Source organism: Hydra vulgaris, chromosome 11, assembly GCF_038396675.1.
Source record: "Hydra vulgaris chromosome 11, alternate assembly HydraT2T_AEP".
Classification (NCBI taxonomy): Eukaryota; Metazoa; Cnidaria; class Hydrozoa; order Anthoathecata; family Hydridae; genus Hydra; species Hydra vulgaris.
In genome coordinates, this window is record NC_088930.1 from 32,690,841 (window position 1) to 32,706,550 (window position 15,710).

The 15,710-nt window shown below is 31.2% G+C and overlaps 2 protein-coding genes across 2 annotated transcripts; one reads left to right on the forward strand and one right to left on the reverse strand.

The window, feature by feature from the left end:
* The first annotated feature begins 1,595 nt into the window (after positions 1-1,595).
* LOC136086975 (uncharacterized) lies at positions 1,596-3,298 on the forward strand. The gene is made up of 3 exons (XM_065809477.1): positions 1,596-1,670; positions 1,787-1,837; positions 2,843-3,298. Exons 1-3 carry the CDS (start codon positions 1,596-1,598, stop codon positions 3,296-3,298), a joined length of 582 nt encoding a protein of 193 aa, XP_065665549.1.
* Positions 3,299-6,466: 3,168 nt separating this feature from the next.
* Positions 6,467-8,346, reverse strand: LOC136086976 (uncharacterized). The gene is made up of 4 exons (XM_065809478.1): positions 8,254-8,346; positions 7,527-8,051; positions 6,979-7,429; positions 6,467-6,819 (listed from the first exon to the last, which is right to left on the reverse strand). Exons 1-4 carry the CDS (start codon positions 8,344-8,346, stop codon positions 6,467-6,469), a joined length of 1,422 nt encoding a protein of 473 aa, XP_065665550.1.
* Positions 8,347-15,710: the final 7,364 nt, after the last annotated feature.

A 15,710-nucleotide genomic window follows, 5' to 3' on the forward strand; every position in this document is an offset into this window, starting at 1 on the left:
AGAATTTCTTACTGATCATAACAACAAAGAAATTGTAATTTTATTATATCAACTAACATAATTTGCTATACTTTTTATAGAACTATTTTGGGCAAGCACTGACCACGAGACACTCATTAAAGCTATCAAGATGGATACGTTTATGTTCAAGGAAGACAAAGCAAATGATATTAACTTCATCAGAGATCAGATCGCAAGATTTGTATCAAAGATCTGGACAAAGCCAGAGCTTACTATTCAAAGTAAAAGGAAAAAAGAGATCTGGAAAGAGTGACTAATAGAATACCTTCTATTATAGATGCTCAGGATTCTGTACTTAATACTTCAAAATTATATGACACACTCAGTTTGTGGCAGTGAATATCAGCCTAGTCCTGCCAAAAAAAAAAACACATCAAATTATCTCAACATATTGACATTAGCGAAAATACCATATATAACACAATGAGAACAGCTCTGGGAGCCAACATATCTGCCAATTAAATCACTGTTACTCTAACTGCCTCTTTCATATTTAAGTGTATATAGAATGAAAAATAAGATAATTTATGAAGATTTTGAAAAGTTAAAAAAAGTATTGCAGTATCACTTCAACAACATAGATGGTAAGCTTGAATTACATTTTTATGAAAAAGTAATAAAGGATTTAGTACCTGAGCACTGTGACCAAGCAAAAGATAGGATCTGTGTACATGTAAGTTTTTAGGGCAGTAATTGTCTGCTAGTGCACCAGGCATTGATTCTGGCACTTACCTAAACCAGTTTAATGTTATCAGTGATTTTTTGAAGGAGATGGACATAGCCGACAATGTGCACTCTATATGCTTTGATACTACCAGCAGCACAACAGGCAAACTGCGAGGAGCTATATACCGGTAAATAAAAATAAGAATATATTTTTAAAATCTTTCTACTATAACAATTATGTAAGGCTACAGAAATATTGATCATGATTTAACGCAGTAAGTATAAAATGTAAGAACGCTAAATACTTTTAAGACTAAGATCTGACCTTGGCAAACCCTTACTGATGTTGGCCTGCCGTCACCATCTACAAGAGATCCACATCAATCATTTCGAAAAGGCTATTGGTTGCAAGGCCACTGTTAGTCCTGAAAATCTTCTTTTTAAATTGCTTCATAAACAATGGCATTCCATTGATACTAAAAGTTACCAGTTGAATAAGTTTGAATAGAAATCTGTTTGTGGAACTTGGCTAGAAGCTCAAACCATTGAAGCAAAGAACCAACTTATGGAAATAGTAAAAACCAAAGCTTTTAAAAACTCAGAGGTTAGTTTAAAAATATTGTAAGCAGACATTTATTAAAACTCTAAATAATAGTTTTTAGTAGCATTTTTTTCATTGCTTTATAGTATCTAGATTTAGGGAACATTCAATAGAAACATAATAAAATTTTAGACTGGTAAGAAGAGAGATGACTACCAGGAGCTAGCAGAGTTATGTCTTATGTACCTGGACCTAAGCTTTATCTACAAATTTAAAAAACTGCTATTCACCATGCCTGATTCATGGCCAAAGGTATTTATTACCTGAAAATTCTCCTTCTTAAAGATTCTGAGCTCTTATCACTAGGATGGGCAAGTTTATTGATATCTTCTATGCACCCAAGTTTCTGACTAATGAGAAACCAGACATTGCTCCGTTACAGGTATTCAAACAAAACATAAATGTTAAGTTTAAATATAAATTGACTATTACTAAATTTCATGCATTAAAACTATATATTTATAAAATTACAAAAATATATCATTTTTTCTTTATCAGGACTTGAATTCTATTTGGAAGATTTCCAGGTATGTTGAGGATGAACCTGCTGTAAGTGCAGTGTTCAAATCATAGGGAAACCATAGCTGGTACCTGGATTCAGCTGTTGTTGCCATTGTGCTGGTAAATTCAGATGATTCAATCATTGAACGAGAAAAGGAGAGGATCGCCAAAAAGCTCTATAACATACTAAATAACTATGACATTATAGACATAACAATAAAGGTTTCTTACCTGAAATAAAAGACATGTCTGTACTTCACAAGCGGCCAGAACTGGTTGACTTCGTCACTGCTGAATCATGACTAATTTTTTAGATTTTAGGCCATGACAAAACCAAGTCCAAATGGATGATTTATCCAGCTAGCTCCTGAAATATCGATTCTGATTATATTGAGTTCTAGTCGTACATCAAAAACTTAGCTGTCGCCAATGGTTGTAGCGAGAGGGCTGTAAAGCTGCTCAAATTCAAAAACAACTGATTCGTGCTATCCTCAAAGACCAAAGCTGCCTACTGCAAATCGGCTGAGCAGAAAACACCAGCTCAACTTTAGAAAGGGTTTCCTGTCATAGAATATGTAAATGTATTTACATCTTCTATGACATTCCCCCCTCCCTCCCTCTCTTTTTTTTTAAGGCGTTTAATCAAAATACACTGCTGATTATTATGTTTCTATAAATTATTTGAGCATACATAAAAAAAATCAAAGTTCTATCTTCATCAGAAGACCCACAGCCAGAAAAACCGGGATTTCATTGATTGATTGGTTGCAACCGGTAAAAAGTGTCAACAATTGGTTACAGGTCTGGCACAAAACATGAAAATGAACCTACAAAGATAAATTTTGGATCTCTTTGAATTACGCTGCAAAAAATGAATTCTTGTTTTAAGCAAAAAAAAACTTATTTAAAACACTTTTTTGCTTAAAACAAGCAATTTTTTATTTGTCAGTATGGTAAGCAATTTTTTACTAAGCAAGAATTTATTTACTAAGCAAGATTTTTTTTTTAATTCTTGCTTAGTAAAAATTCTTGGTTAGTAAAATTAATAACAAGATAAAAGATAATAGTGAGATCACAAAAATAAAAAGTAAACTTAGAGAAATAGAAGACCGCTCAAGAAGAAATAACTTGAGAATTGACGGATTAAAAGAAAGTGAAAACGAAAATTGGAATAAGACTGAATTAAAAGTGCAAAAATTCTTCGAAGATTTACTTGGATTGAAAAGTATAAAAATTGAACGGGCCCATAGGACTGGGATTAGAGACTCGAAAAAGATTAGAACAGTTGTTATAAAACTTCTAAATTATAAAGATAAAGTTGCTATTTTAAAAAACGTCCAAAAATTAAAAGGAAAAAAGGTTTACGTTAATGAAGATTACTGCGCAGAAACAATATTAATAAGAAAAGATCTAAAAGAGCGAATGAAAAAGGAACGAGAGCTTGGCAAGTTTGCAATAATATCTTACGATAAACTTATCGTTCGTGGATTCGAAAGGAAAAGTAATTAATTTTTATTTATTTATTTATATTTTTAAATTTATATTTTTAAAATGGAAACTAATCGATTATTTAGGAATAATTTTGATAATAACGCTTTTAATAATATTGACATAAATAATCTTGAACCTTTCTTAATAAACAAATATATACCGTTAAAAAATCAAGCAGATATAGATATTAAATTTTATAATGATAAGGAGGGATTATTAAATATAAGTCCTTATTACTATAGTTCAGATATCTCAAGTATTACTGCTGACATAAATTCAACTGCATTATCTATCCTACACCTTAATATAAGGAGCCTCTAAAAAAATTTTGAGAAATTTAAACAATTTTTATTTAACGTCAAAATTAACTTTCAAATTATGTCTAACTGAAACATGGTGCCGCGATAAGGAAATTGAAAACAATTCTAGTTTTCAACTTAATAATTATAAAGTTTTTCATCAAATTAGAGACTCTGAAAAAACAGGTGGAGGATTATGCATTTTTATCCACAACTCCTTAGATTTCAAGCTAGGCAAAAATTATTTTGCTGTGACGCATGATTTTGAATTGTTATCAATTGAAGTTGTAAACAAAACTTGCAAAAACGCAGTTGTACACGTCATATACAGACCGCCTTCTGGTAATAAAAAAGCATTTAACAAACAAATTAAAAGCCTAATTATAAACGAAGAATTCTGTGGCAAATGCGTTTACTTCGTAGGCGATCTGTATTTAGATTTATTTGAACACAACAAAAACAAAGACGTCAGAACTTTTTTCAATATTATGTTTCAAAATGGATTTATTCCAACTATAAATAAACCTACTCGAATTACAAAAAATACTGCTGCTTTAATTGATCAAATTATAATTAATAATTTCAAAAACATAAAAATTAAAACTGGAATATTTATTACAGACATCTGACAATTTTTCCGGTTTTTATAACAGCACAAAAATCGTTGAATCAACCTTTTAAAAAAGTAAAAACTAAAAAATGAGTAATTAAGGACGCTTCTCTTGCGACATTTTTTAGCCTTTTATCGACAACAAACTGGGATTCTGTTATGAAAATAAAAAATGGTAATGAAGCTTATGATAAATTTTATCATATATTTGAATGTCACTACAATAAAGCATTCCCAATAACAACTAACTTTGTTAAAACAAAAACTCTACAAAATCCCTGGATAACACCCGGAATCATAAAATCTTTAAAAAAAAGCAACGATTGTATAAGGAGTTCATTAAAAAAAGAACTTTTAAAAATGAAACAAACTATGAAAACTATAATCGCTTTTTTGTGACGATTGTAAAGCGCTCAAAAAAGTTTTACTATAGTAAAAATACAAAAATGATATACAAAAAACTTGGAACATAATAAAAGAGGTTATAGGTAAAAAAAATATGAATATTAGTCGTTTACCAAAAAAACTAATTGTAAATGACTGTGAAATTATTAACGACGCAATAATTGCTAATTCGTTTAACCATGCATTTGTTAGCACAGGTCCAAGTTTAGCATCAATAATAAATAAAAGTAAAACTTGCTTCAAATCATACCTAAGCTCTAATAATAATACTATGGACAATAATATGCTAACAGAAAAAGAATTGCTTGATGCCATGTACTTACTTAAACCAAATAAAGGTAATGGAGTTGATGATGTAAGCAGTTATGTAGTAATTAAATCAATGCCTTATTTAAAAATTCCGCTTTTGCATATATTTACGCTCTCTTTAAACCAAGGAATCTTTCCCGATAAACTTAAAATTGCAAGGGTAATACCTATACTAAAATCAGGAGATGAGACTTGTGTCTCTAATTACAGGCCTATCTCCATATTATCATGCTTTTCAAAGTTATTAGAACACATTATGTATAAAAGATTGTATTACTTTTTAGATGTACACAATATTCTCTATAGTAAGCAATTTGGGTTTAAAAAGAGCCACTCTACTGATCAGGCTATCGTTCATCTTGTTCATGATATCTTTAAATCATTTGATGAAAATTTGATCTCAGTAAGGCTTTTGACACTGCTGATCATTACATTTTATTAACAAAATTAGAAAACTATGGTATTAAATATATAAATATTGCGTGGTTTAAAAGCTATTTGTCAAATAGAAAACAATACATTTCTTATAATGAAGGTAAAATAACCAATATGAACATAATATGTGGGGTTCCTCAGGGATCTATATTAGGGTCACTCCTATTTCTCATTTTTATTAATGATTTAAGCAAAGCTTGGACTGAATTAAATACAATTTTATTTGCAGATGACACAAATCTATTTTATGCACATAATGATTTAATGTTCTGTTTAAGTCAGTAAACAAAGAGCTATTGAATCTTACTAAATGGTTTAATGCAAACAAATTATCACTAAATGTAACCAAAACAAAACTATACTTTTTTCCATCGTTTTCATGACCGAGATAAAATTCCTTTGAAACTTCCAAAACTTTGCATTGCCAATCAGGACATAAAAAGAAAAACCACTTTAAAATTTCTCAGCGTGCTTCTTGATGAAAATGAGACGTGGAGAGATCATATACAATATCTCGAAAATACAATCTCAAGGAACATAGGCCTGCTATGCAGAGCTAAGCCTTTTTTAAATCCAACTTACTTAAAGCTTTTATATTTCTGGTTCATTCATTACCATCTTAATTATGCAAAAATTGCTTATTGCAGTACAAATAAAATAAAATAAAAAAACTATTTAATAAACAAAAGCATGCAATCAGAATCATTTCCAATGTGGGCCGTTATTGTTGCATTCTTGTATTCGTTTATATATAAATATATATATATACATATATATATATATATATATATATATATATATATATATATATATATATATATATATATATATATATATATATATATATCAAAAATTAACTATCTGAGCATTTTTCAAGACTCTCTTTTCTTTTACTTAAAATCGCATATAAATACAAAGTTATGATTCCCATGACAATTATAAAACTACAATAGTCATTAAAAATAATAATCATAAATGAATGCGTGACTTTCATGACATTTATCTACGTGACTTTTAGCATGTATACGTAATAATTTTAATTCACCAACTTTAATAGAACATGCCCTCTTGGTGAATTACCTCATAAGTCTAATCGTTGTGGGGCTCTTATTATTTGTCCGGAGCGCGTTATCGTTTGTTCGTTGCAATCATTCGAGAATCATTTCGAACTTGAACGGCATCCTTATTATATCTTCCTTTACCGTTGCCAACTTCATCTTTTGGTATATCAAGACCCTTGTTAAATGAGTCAATTTTAATATGAGAGTCTGGAATACGGCGACGCAAGTGTGAGATATGTCGTGGCAATACCCTATTTGCGGTTTCGACGTCAAACGACCAGGTATTTTGCTTCCATACGATACCAGGTATCCAAGACTGATCACATTTTGTCTCTTGAGCTGGTTTTACCCAAACATCGTCACCATCATTGAATATGTTGTCTACTTCATATTTTTCGGCTTTTTTGCGTGTATCGACACCTGGAATAAACGACGTTGGTTTTTACTTAAATTGCTGCGATGGACTTTTACTACAGTTTGATGATATCGTCTCATTGTACAGTAATACTGCCAGAGCAATTGAGCAACGTGAGAGGGCGACTGTTCTTTTAATTGTTCTGTGTATGCGTTCAACAATACCATTGCCTTGAGCTCGATATTCTAAATCAGCGTCCCATTCGTCAGCAAACTTTGCTAGCGTGTGTGAACGAAATTCATTGTCTAATAGAAGGCAAACTGGCGGTCCAAATAAGGAAAATATTTCTTCCAGCTTTCCAATAATTTCAGCCGCTGTTTTGGTTACCAGTTTACGCCACACCGTATACCGTGATGGGCCGCAATCAATCATTGATAAGTATAGTTCTGCACCTACATGCGATACATCGAGGGCAACCCGATTCCAATTCTGCTTTACACTCGGCTGACCATACTTCCATTTTACGTAATAAGGATCGATGGAGTTGCACTGGTTACAACAAGCAATTACTGCTGAAACCTCCTTACGTGATACATTCTGGTTGTTTCGTAAACAAAGTTGCAATGTTCGATCGACACCAAAATGACCAATTGAGTGAACTTTCCATATGTCTTTCTGTTATATTAATCCGGTTGCACACTGTTCTGCATCATTTTTGAGGGATTCGTGAAAGTCGATCGGCCAGATTTATTTCAGATGGAATCCATTGTACAATAATCTTAATATCTTTTGCTATTTCCTTTATCGTATTCAGCCGTCGTTGTACTAACAATTGAGAAATTCCCCGAATCTTTACGCGATATTCTTCTTTTAAAACTGCGTTTAACCATCCCACGGTGCTCTTGCTATCGCTGTATACTGTGAGTTCTTTTATATCCCATTTACTGGCTAAATTTAACCCTCGAAGTATCGAATCTAGTTCACTTATATTAATATGGTGCGTATCAATCGTCGGTCGTAGCCATGCTGCGTTTTTAATAACTACTCCTCCAATTAGAAGAACTACACCCAGTCCTATGGATGATGCATCACAGTAAAGCTCAGCTTTGTCATTCACTGGTACCAGCCATTTCCCACCAACCGAGTCATAATTTTCCAAACGGTGAAGCAACTCATTCATTTTTTCTTTGCAATCTTCAGAAACATACTCATTCCATGGAATATTTCCAGCTAATCGTTTGACGTATGAAGCTTGTAAACGCAAACTTCCTACCACCGGGTAATGTCCAATAAGTACCTAAATTGCTAAAAAGCTGCGATCATGTGACTGCATTTGAAGATTCGAATTGTACTACATTGTCCCGCTTCCATGTCAGTTCCCCATTTTTATTTCGTTCGACTCTCAAACCTAAAACACGTCCTTTTTCTAGGTCTTCTGGAGGTTTACACTGCAACCTAAATTTCTCAAGATGCTTCGCTGCATTTTAAGCTGTTTCTACACTTTCATCGACAAATATATCATCAATGTAATTATCACATGCTTTCTTCACAGTAGAATTCATATTGAGCACGTGACGAAGAATTGTAGTCATTATTGTTGGAGCCACGTTGATGCCAAAACACATTCTGGTAAAACAATACCGTTCCCCATTTATAATCACGATTTGATATGGCCACAGTTTTTTGTCAATGTGAATTTGAAGGCAGGCTTTCTTAAGATCAAGAATTTTTGCACTTTCAACTTTCCTCCAACGACGCAGTTTCTCTTGACAGACGTCGGCATTTGCTGTGTGACAATTTACAAATTTGTTGAGAGCTCAAAAGTCTCCCACGGGGCGTATCTTCCTACCTTAATTTTCTTGCACAACACACATGAGCGGTATCAATACTTTAGATGGTCCCAATGCTTGCTTGTTATACGGCACAAGAATGCCAGAGTTGATCCATTCATTTATTTCTTTTCGGTAACTACGATCATGCTCTTTGCTCATCTTGTATTCGCGGATCGTATTATTAATTGCGGGCTCTTTATTCCAGTTCCATGATGCCGTCCACTTTTTTCCGTCGAACTTTGCCGTAAAATCCTGATGTTTTATTTTGTTGTTTTTGTTTGTTTCTTTCTCTTCGTTTACTTCGTTCTCTTCGTTTATTTCGTTCTTTTCGTTTATTTCGTTCTCTTTACTTCTTATATAATTTGCACCACATTTTACCGTGTTTATTTCTTTCTCTTCGTTTATTTCGTTATCTTCGTTTACTTCGTTCTCTTCGTTTATTTCGTTTTTGTTACTTCTTATATAATTTGCACCACATTTTGCCGTGCCACATGCTAACACTCGGACGGTACGGTTTTTATCACTATAGATTACGGCTCCTCCGAATTTTTTAATAGCATCCATTCCAAAAATCAAATCAAACCCGAATGGTTTGTCCTTTACAATTAACGAATTAGCCATCCGATATATTCCATCAATTTCCAATTTGATTACCATTTCACCTAGTACTTGTACAGTTTCTCCCAAAGTTGTGATGAATTTTTCACTTTTTGAAACAATTCCACGTGTAGATTCAGCATGAACCACTTTGAGCATCCAGAATCAATTAATGCTATTTGGAAAATACCATTTATTTTAACTTTTAATGATGGCAATGCTGTTTCAGGGAGAATACTGGATGCCATTATTTCCAAATTCTCCCATTTCCTTTTAAACCTTGCAAACGTTTGATGCAGTCTTTGGCTCGATGATTGTGTGAACAGTTCTCGCATTATGCCTCGCAGTCCCGTGCATAATGTCCAAATTTCCCTCAATTAAAACATGTTATTTTATTTGTTCCGGCAAAACCAGTTTTTTGGGGAAGTAGCGATGTTACTGCAACCATCACATTATCGGAACCATCCAACTGTCGGGCTTTTTAAGTCACTCGCTCCGATGTAGCAGCAACCTCAACAGCCTTTGCAAATGTAAGTTCTTCAGGTTCCAGTAATAGCTGTTTGATCGTAGCTCCATCGTTAAAGCAAGTGATAAATTGGTCGCGCATTCTGTCATCTCTATCCGTAAATTTGCATCCTTCAGCAGCTCTTGCAATCCGTCGTGAAAATTCCGTCACACTCTCGTTACTTGCTTTTTTAATTGTTGCAAATTCAAAGCTTCATAATATTTTGTCATTTATCTTAGAAGTCACTGAATCGTCTTCTGAGTATGCCGGCAAGCATAGATCTTCTAATGCAGAATAAATCTGTGGTGGCAAACATGCTAATGTTATCGTTTTTCTCTTTGCTTTGTCAATGTTCATTGCTGCAATATATGTTCGCAGTTGACGGATAAACCGTTGATGGTTGCCATCAAATACTGGTGGCATAATAGCCGAAATAGCTTGTTGCATTCTTGTATTCGCTTATATATATATATATATATATATATATATATATATATATATATATATATATATATATATATATACAGTGCCGGTTTTAGCACTACCAGCACCCTGGGCGAGATTTCTACGGCGCCCCTAGCTCAATTTAACCCCATTCAAAAAAAAGGCAAAGGGTAAAATAACCAAATAGTTTCGCCCTTTTATATTCGGCGCCCTGGGCCATCGCCCAACCAGGCCCTACCCTAACGCCGCCACTGTATATATATACATATATATGTATACACATACATATATATACATACATATATATACACACACACACATATATATATACATGCATACACACATACATACACACATACACACGCACTCACATACATATATACAAATAGACACATACCTACATACATATGTACACACACATATACACGCGTATATACATATATACATACATACACATATACATACACACATATAGAATAATGTTATAATAATATTTATATCACATATAACAATACAAAAGCAATAATAATAATGACCAAAAATAATTTCAACATTTTACAAACAGTATCTCTCCAAAAAAAAGCATGAAGACATGTTTTAAATTGTGTAATAGAGTTTAGTGATTTAAGGTGAAGAGGTAATTTATTCCAAGATTTTACGCATTAGTATGTGATTGATTTATGCACCAATAACTACTTATTAAAATTAAAGCAAGAATGATAAAAGTTAAAACTCAAAAAGTCGTAATTTTAAAATAATTATTTCAGTTTAAATAAACACCTTTTATTCGAAAAACAACTTGACTCCTTCATAAAATGTACCATTTTTAATGTTAGTTTACTGGAAACTAACATTAAAATTTTTTTTTAAACTAACATTAAAATTAAAAAAATTTTTTTTTTTTTAAAAACATTAAAAAATTTTTTTAAAACCTTTATTAACTAAATTGGAAATTCAAAAAAAAGTAAAAACGATTTGAAGATGGCAATAATACCCTATCTAACTTATAAAACCCTATTTAGTTTCAGGTAAATATTTTGCATTTGGAATAATAACTTTTTTGTTATCGCCATTAAAACTTAAATATTTTGCATTTGGAATAATAACTTTATAAAATTTAAATATAAAAGGTAAATATTTTGCATTTGGAATAATAACTTTTTTGTTATCGCCATTAAAACTTGTGTCACGGAAGGAACCTAACGTTTCTTCCGTGACACAAATTTTTAATGCCTATAACTAAAAATTTAGAATCCTAGAAACAATGTCTTTTCTCAAAATTAAAGAGATATTTATAGGTAGTTTGTTTGGTATTTTTGCCCCCTTCTTAACGTTTTTTTTTTGTTTTTTTTTAATTTTCAATTTAGTTTACAAAGGACCAACGTGTTTTTCATTTTGAAAAACACGTTGGTCCTTTTGAAAAACACGACTTTTCAATCCTGTCCATCGAAAACCGTGTATTGCATCTCTTATAAATAGTACATTGAAAGTTTAAAAGCGAAAAGGAATTTATAGGAAATTAAATATTTATAGGAATTTCTAAATTCTAAACTCTTATTATTTTTGCAAATATTATTTAATTACTCACAATGGTTTTTATTTTTGCAAATAAATCATTACAACACATTTTATTTTTATTATTTTACATTTCATTTAGTTTTTTATTAATGACGCAATTTAATATTTTATTATTAATTTGATATTAGTAATATTTGTTTCAAATATATTCAGTGACATAATAAACTTAACGTAAAGGATAGCCGAAATGTAGAAACATTCATTAAGGTTTTTAGTTTTACAACAGAAATGTTTTTCAGCTTTTTTCTGTCTTGTTCTCTAAAATTCTTTTAAATAATTATCTCTACAATTATCTCAGTTAATCTTATTGTTTTTTATATTTTTGAAAGAATAATTTATCTAATACAAACCTGTTAATGTAATAGTTGTTTTAATAGAAACCAGTGCTTTTTATTCAGCAGGTAACAGCAATTAATTTGAGTATACTGAATTATATTAATTTGAGTATATTGAATGATTAAGTAAAGATTTTTAATGTTGTTGATTTAAACGACTCCTTAAATAAATAGTAAAAAAAAACTACTATCAGTAGTTTTAAACAATTTTGTAATACTAGTTTTTTCAGTTTACAATAAAAAAAAAATAATTATAGATTGTTGCCATAGTTATTATTATTTTTTCGAGAGGTGATGAAGAGAACTTATCCTTTTTGGTTGCAGATTAGTTTAGATTCATTCTTTATAGCATCAAAAAAAGAAAAGTTTGTTGAAATACTTTCAACTAGTTTTACTACTACTATAAAGGATACTAAAAGAACGAATGAAATCAAAACCGCATCAACACCACCACCGGAAATTAGTATTAGGATTGCTATTCAACATGTTGAATATTTCAGAAAATCAGATTTTAAGTAAGCCTAAACCTGACTCAGCAACCACTAAAATTAGCCGAACGTGTTAAGTCAGATTTCAAATGCTGGGTTTATTAATGACATTGTCGGTACAACTATTGATAGCAAAAAAGGGACTATACTGCAAAAAATTGTGCATTATTTTCATACCACCGGACTGCAGGATCTCACAAACAAGTTGCATTTCAAAAGCTAGTTAAGCAACCATTACAGGTGTTTGCTAAACTGTTTGGCAAGGATGGAGATCTAGCAAGTCACGAAAAAGCAACATATCACAAGGAAGCTGTTGAAGCAAGTAGATGTTTTTTAAAAAACTATAATAAACCAGCAATGGATATTGTAAACAGAGTAAACACTTAACGACTTTAACAGATTTTAGAAAATTGTCTACGGTTGACACCTATTGTTAAAACAGTTATAGTTTTAGGAGAGCAAAATATTCCTTTTAGAGGCCACAGAGATGATGGCAATTTATTAGACATAGACGATGACGATTCTGATGTGATGACAAGTATAGGTAATTTTCGAGAGTTGTTAAAATTTAGCGTAAACTGTGGCAATTTAAATTTAGAAAATCATTTGAAAACAGCTAGAGCTTCTGCAACATACATTAGCAAAACTACACAAAATGCTTTAATTGAATGCTGTGGAGAAGAAATATGTGAACAAATTGTGAGTCGTGTTAGAGAATCAAATTATTATACTATTATGTTTGACAAAACAATTGCTGCACTGATGCACCACATCAGTGGTGCATCACCACAACTACTGCAACTGATGCACCACATCAGTCACAAATGAAAACAATTTTAGGATAAAAGAATATTAGGATGAAAGGCAGGAATCATATCACTACCTACTGATCTGTTGTTTTTGATTTGTGTGACCACGTGCAATATCCAATCATTCATAAGTTGTTTCAAATTATCAAGTCATGTCCTATATGTGACGCCAGTGCTGAACCAAGCTTCTCAACCCTGCGAAGAACCCTGTTTTACAAAGAAAAGCAGCTCTTATGAATATTTTTCACTATCTGCTTTGACTAGTCTCAGATTCCCGCTTATATATTCGGCTAATGCTGTAATAGCAAATAATCGTAATCGGGTAACCAATTAACTTATTTTTAATATAAGGAGCTTAACGAACAAAATCATTAATGCTTAATCAATCTATTTTAATTAAGTTAAAAAAAAAAACTTAGTCATTGTGCGCCCCTTTTGATCCTGAACCCGGGTACATATTAGTGACCTCTCCTTTCCTCACTCTCATCTTTGCAGCGGCTATATATATATATATATATATATATATATATATATATATATATATATATATATATATATATATAGCGGCTATGTAAATATATATATATATATATATATATATATATATATATATATATATATATATATATATATATATATATATATATATATATAGCGGCTATGTAAATATATATATATATATATATATATATATATATATATTTATCAGTTGCGTAGCAACAAAAAATGGATTCCCCCGCAAAACTTCACTCCGGGCCCCTAAATTAATTCTCTGGCAACCTTCCTCCACTTTATTATCTTATCCCATACTCCTCTACACAATTTTGACATAAAAAACAGTATGTTACAGCATGTAAAATGTTGTATGAAAAAAATCTAATTAAAGTATTTCTTTTTTTTACCTTCATAGCTGGAAATAGATCTGTAATAAATTTTAAATTTAATTAAGCTGCTGATTGTGCTATAATAGCTAAAATGCTTTGCGCAAAAACAGTTTTGCGCCATCTCTGTCCTTAAGGCGCTTTAAATCTTATTTATAAGCTAAAAGATGTTTTTGCAGTTGCCACGCTAAGGAGTTATGTCAAATATAGCATAAGTATTGCGATTATATCAGTGAATGATCAACTTATATCCCAATATATTATTGTGAACAATTAAAATAAAATGCGGAGATTTTCAATTTGTAAAATTCGGGAGTATTGCCCAAGAAATATTTCGTAATTTAAACCTATTGCTACCTCATCCCAAACCTGCAGTCAATGTAAGATTATTCTCTGAATGTTTTTCTTTTTGAAATTAAAAGAATAGTCACTTTGGGCGCCAAATAACTTAGGGCCCTCCCGCGGAGGGCCCTAAGTTATTTGGCGCCCAAATTTTGAATCACTTCATACTATTTTGAATCACGTAATTCTTTTGCTTTTTTCAATATTGAATTTCTTTCAAATTTATCTTTATTTAAAGTATAACTTTAAACGGGACTTGTTTGATCCTAACTTTATAATACTTTGTATGCTTACTTTGACTTGCAATTTGTTAATAACTTTTTCAATAGTCTTTTTGTCGTCTACTTTAGCTTTGCTTTTGTCCTCATTGTCTGAAACTTTTACTCCAAATATTACAATGTTATTTTCTCTTTTTTCTCGCTCCTTCGTTTCGCCTGCAACAGCATTTTATTATGAGCATTTGTTCGGGAGATTTCTTTACTTTATCTGCCCATGTTATGTTTGCGTAAGTAGGAGCTGATTTATTATTTTCTAGTTCTTTAACTCTTTTCATTAATTCTTCATTATCATTGTTGATCATTTTCATTATCATTGTTGATCATTATCATTTTTCGATCAAACTTCTTGACTCTTTTAGTATCTGCTCTTGTTGTGCTTTGTAAGTGTTAAATTCCATGGCTTGAACACTTAAAATTTCTTTAAGCTCGAAAAGTTTTTCTGGGTTATTTATTGTTACTTATTAAACACAACAAAGATTAAATTTCAATATCCAAATGTTTATGATATGTAAAACTTTATTTCTTATCTTTTTTTAATATATTAAAAGTTTTTATTTGTTGATGTTTGTTTTTTTCTAAAGCTTTAAAAGTTATACAGTTTTTTCTTTAAATTTTTACGCTGCATAAACATGTCTGTTCATGAAGAAAGCGTGCGGCAAAAAAAAACAACAAAAAAAAAAAATATATATATATATTGACACAAATTGCGAGGTTAGAATATTAACATCTTTCGATGTTAGAATATTAATGAGGTTAGAATATTAACATCTTGTTCTATCTTCACATTTCTGAGCTTTGAGATAAAACAACAAATAAAAACGTTAAGGGACGACATTTAAATACATTTTTATTACTTTAGTTCTCTCT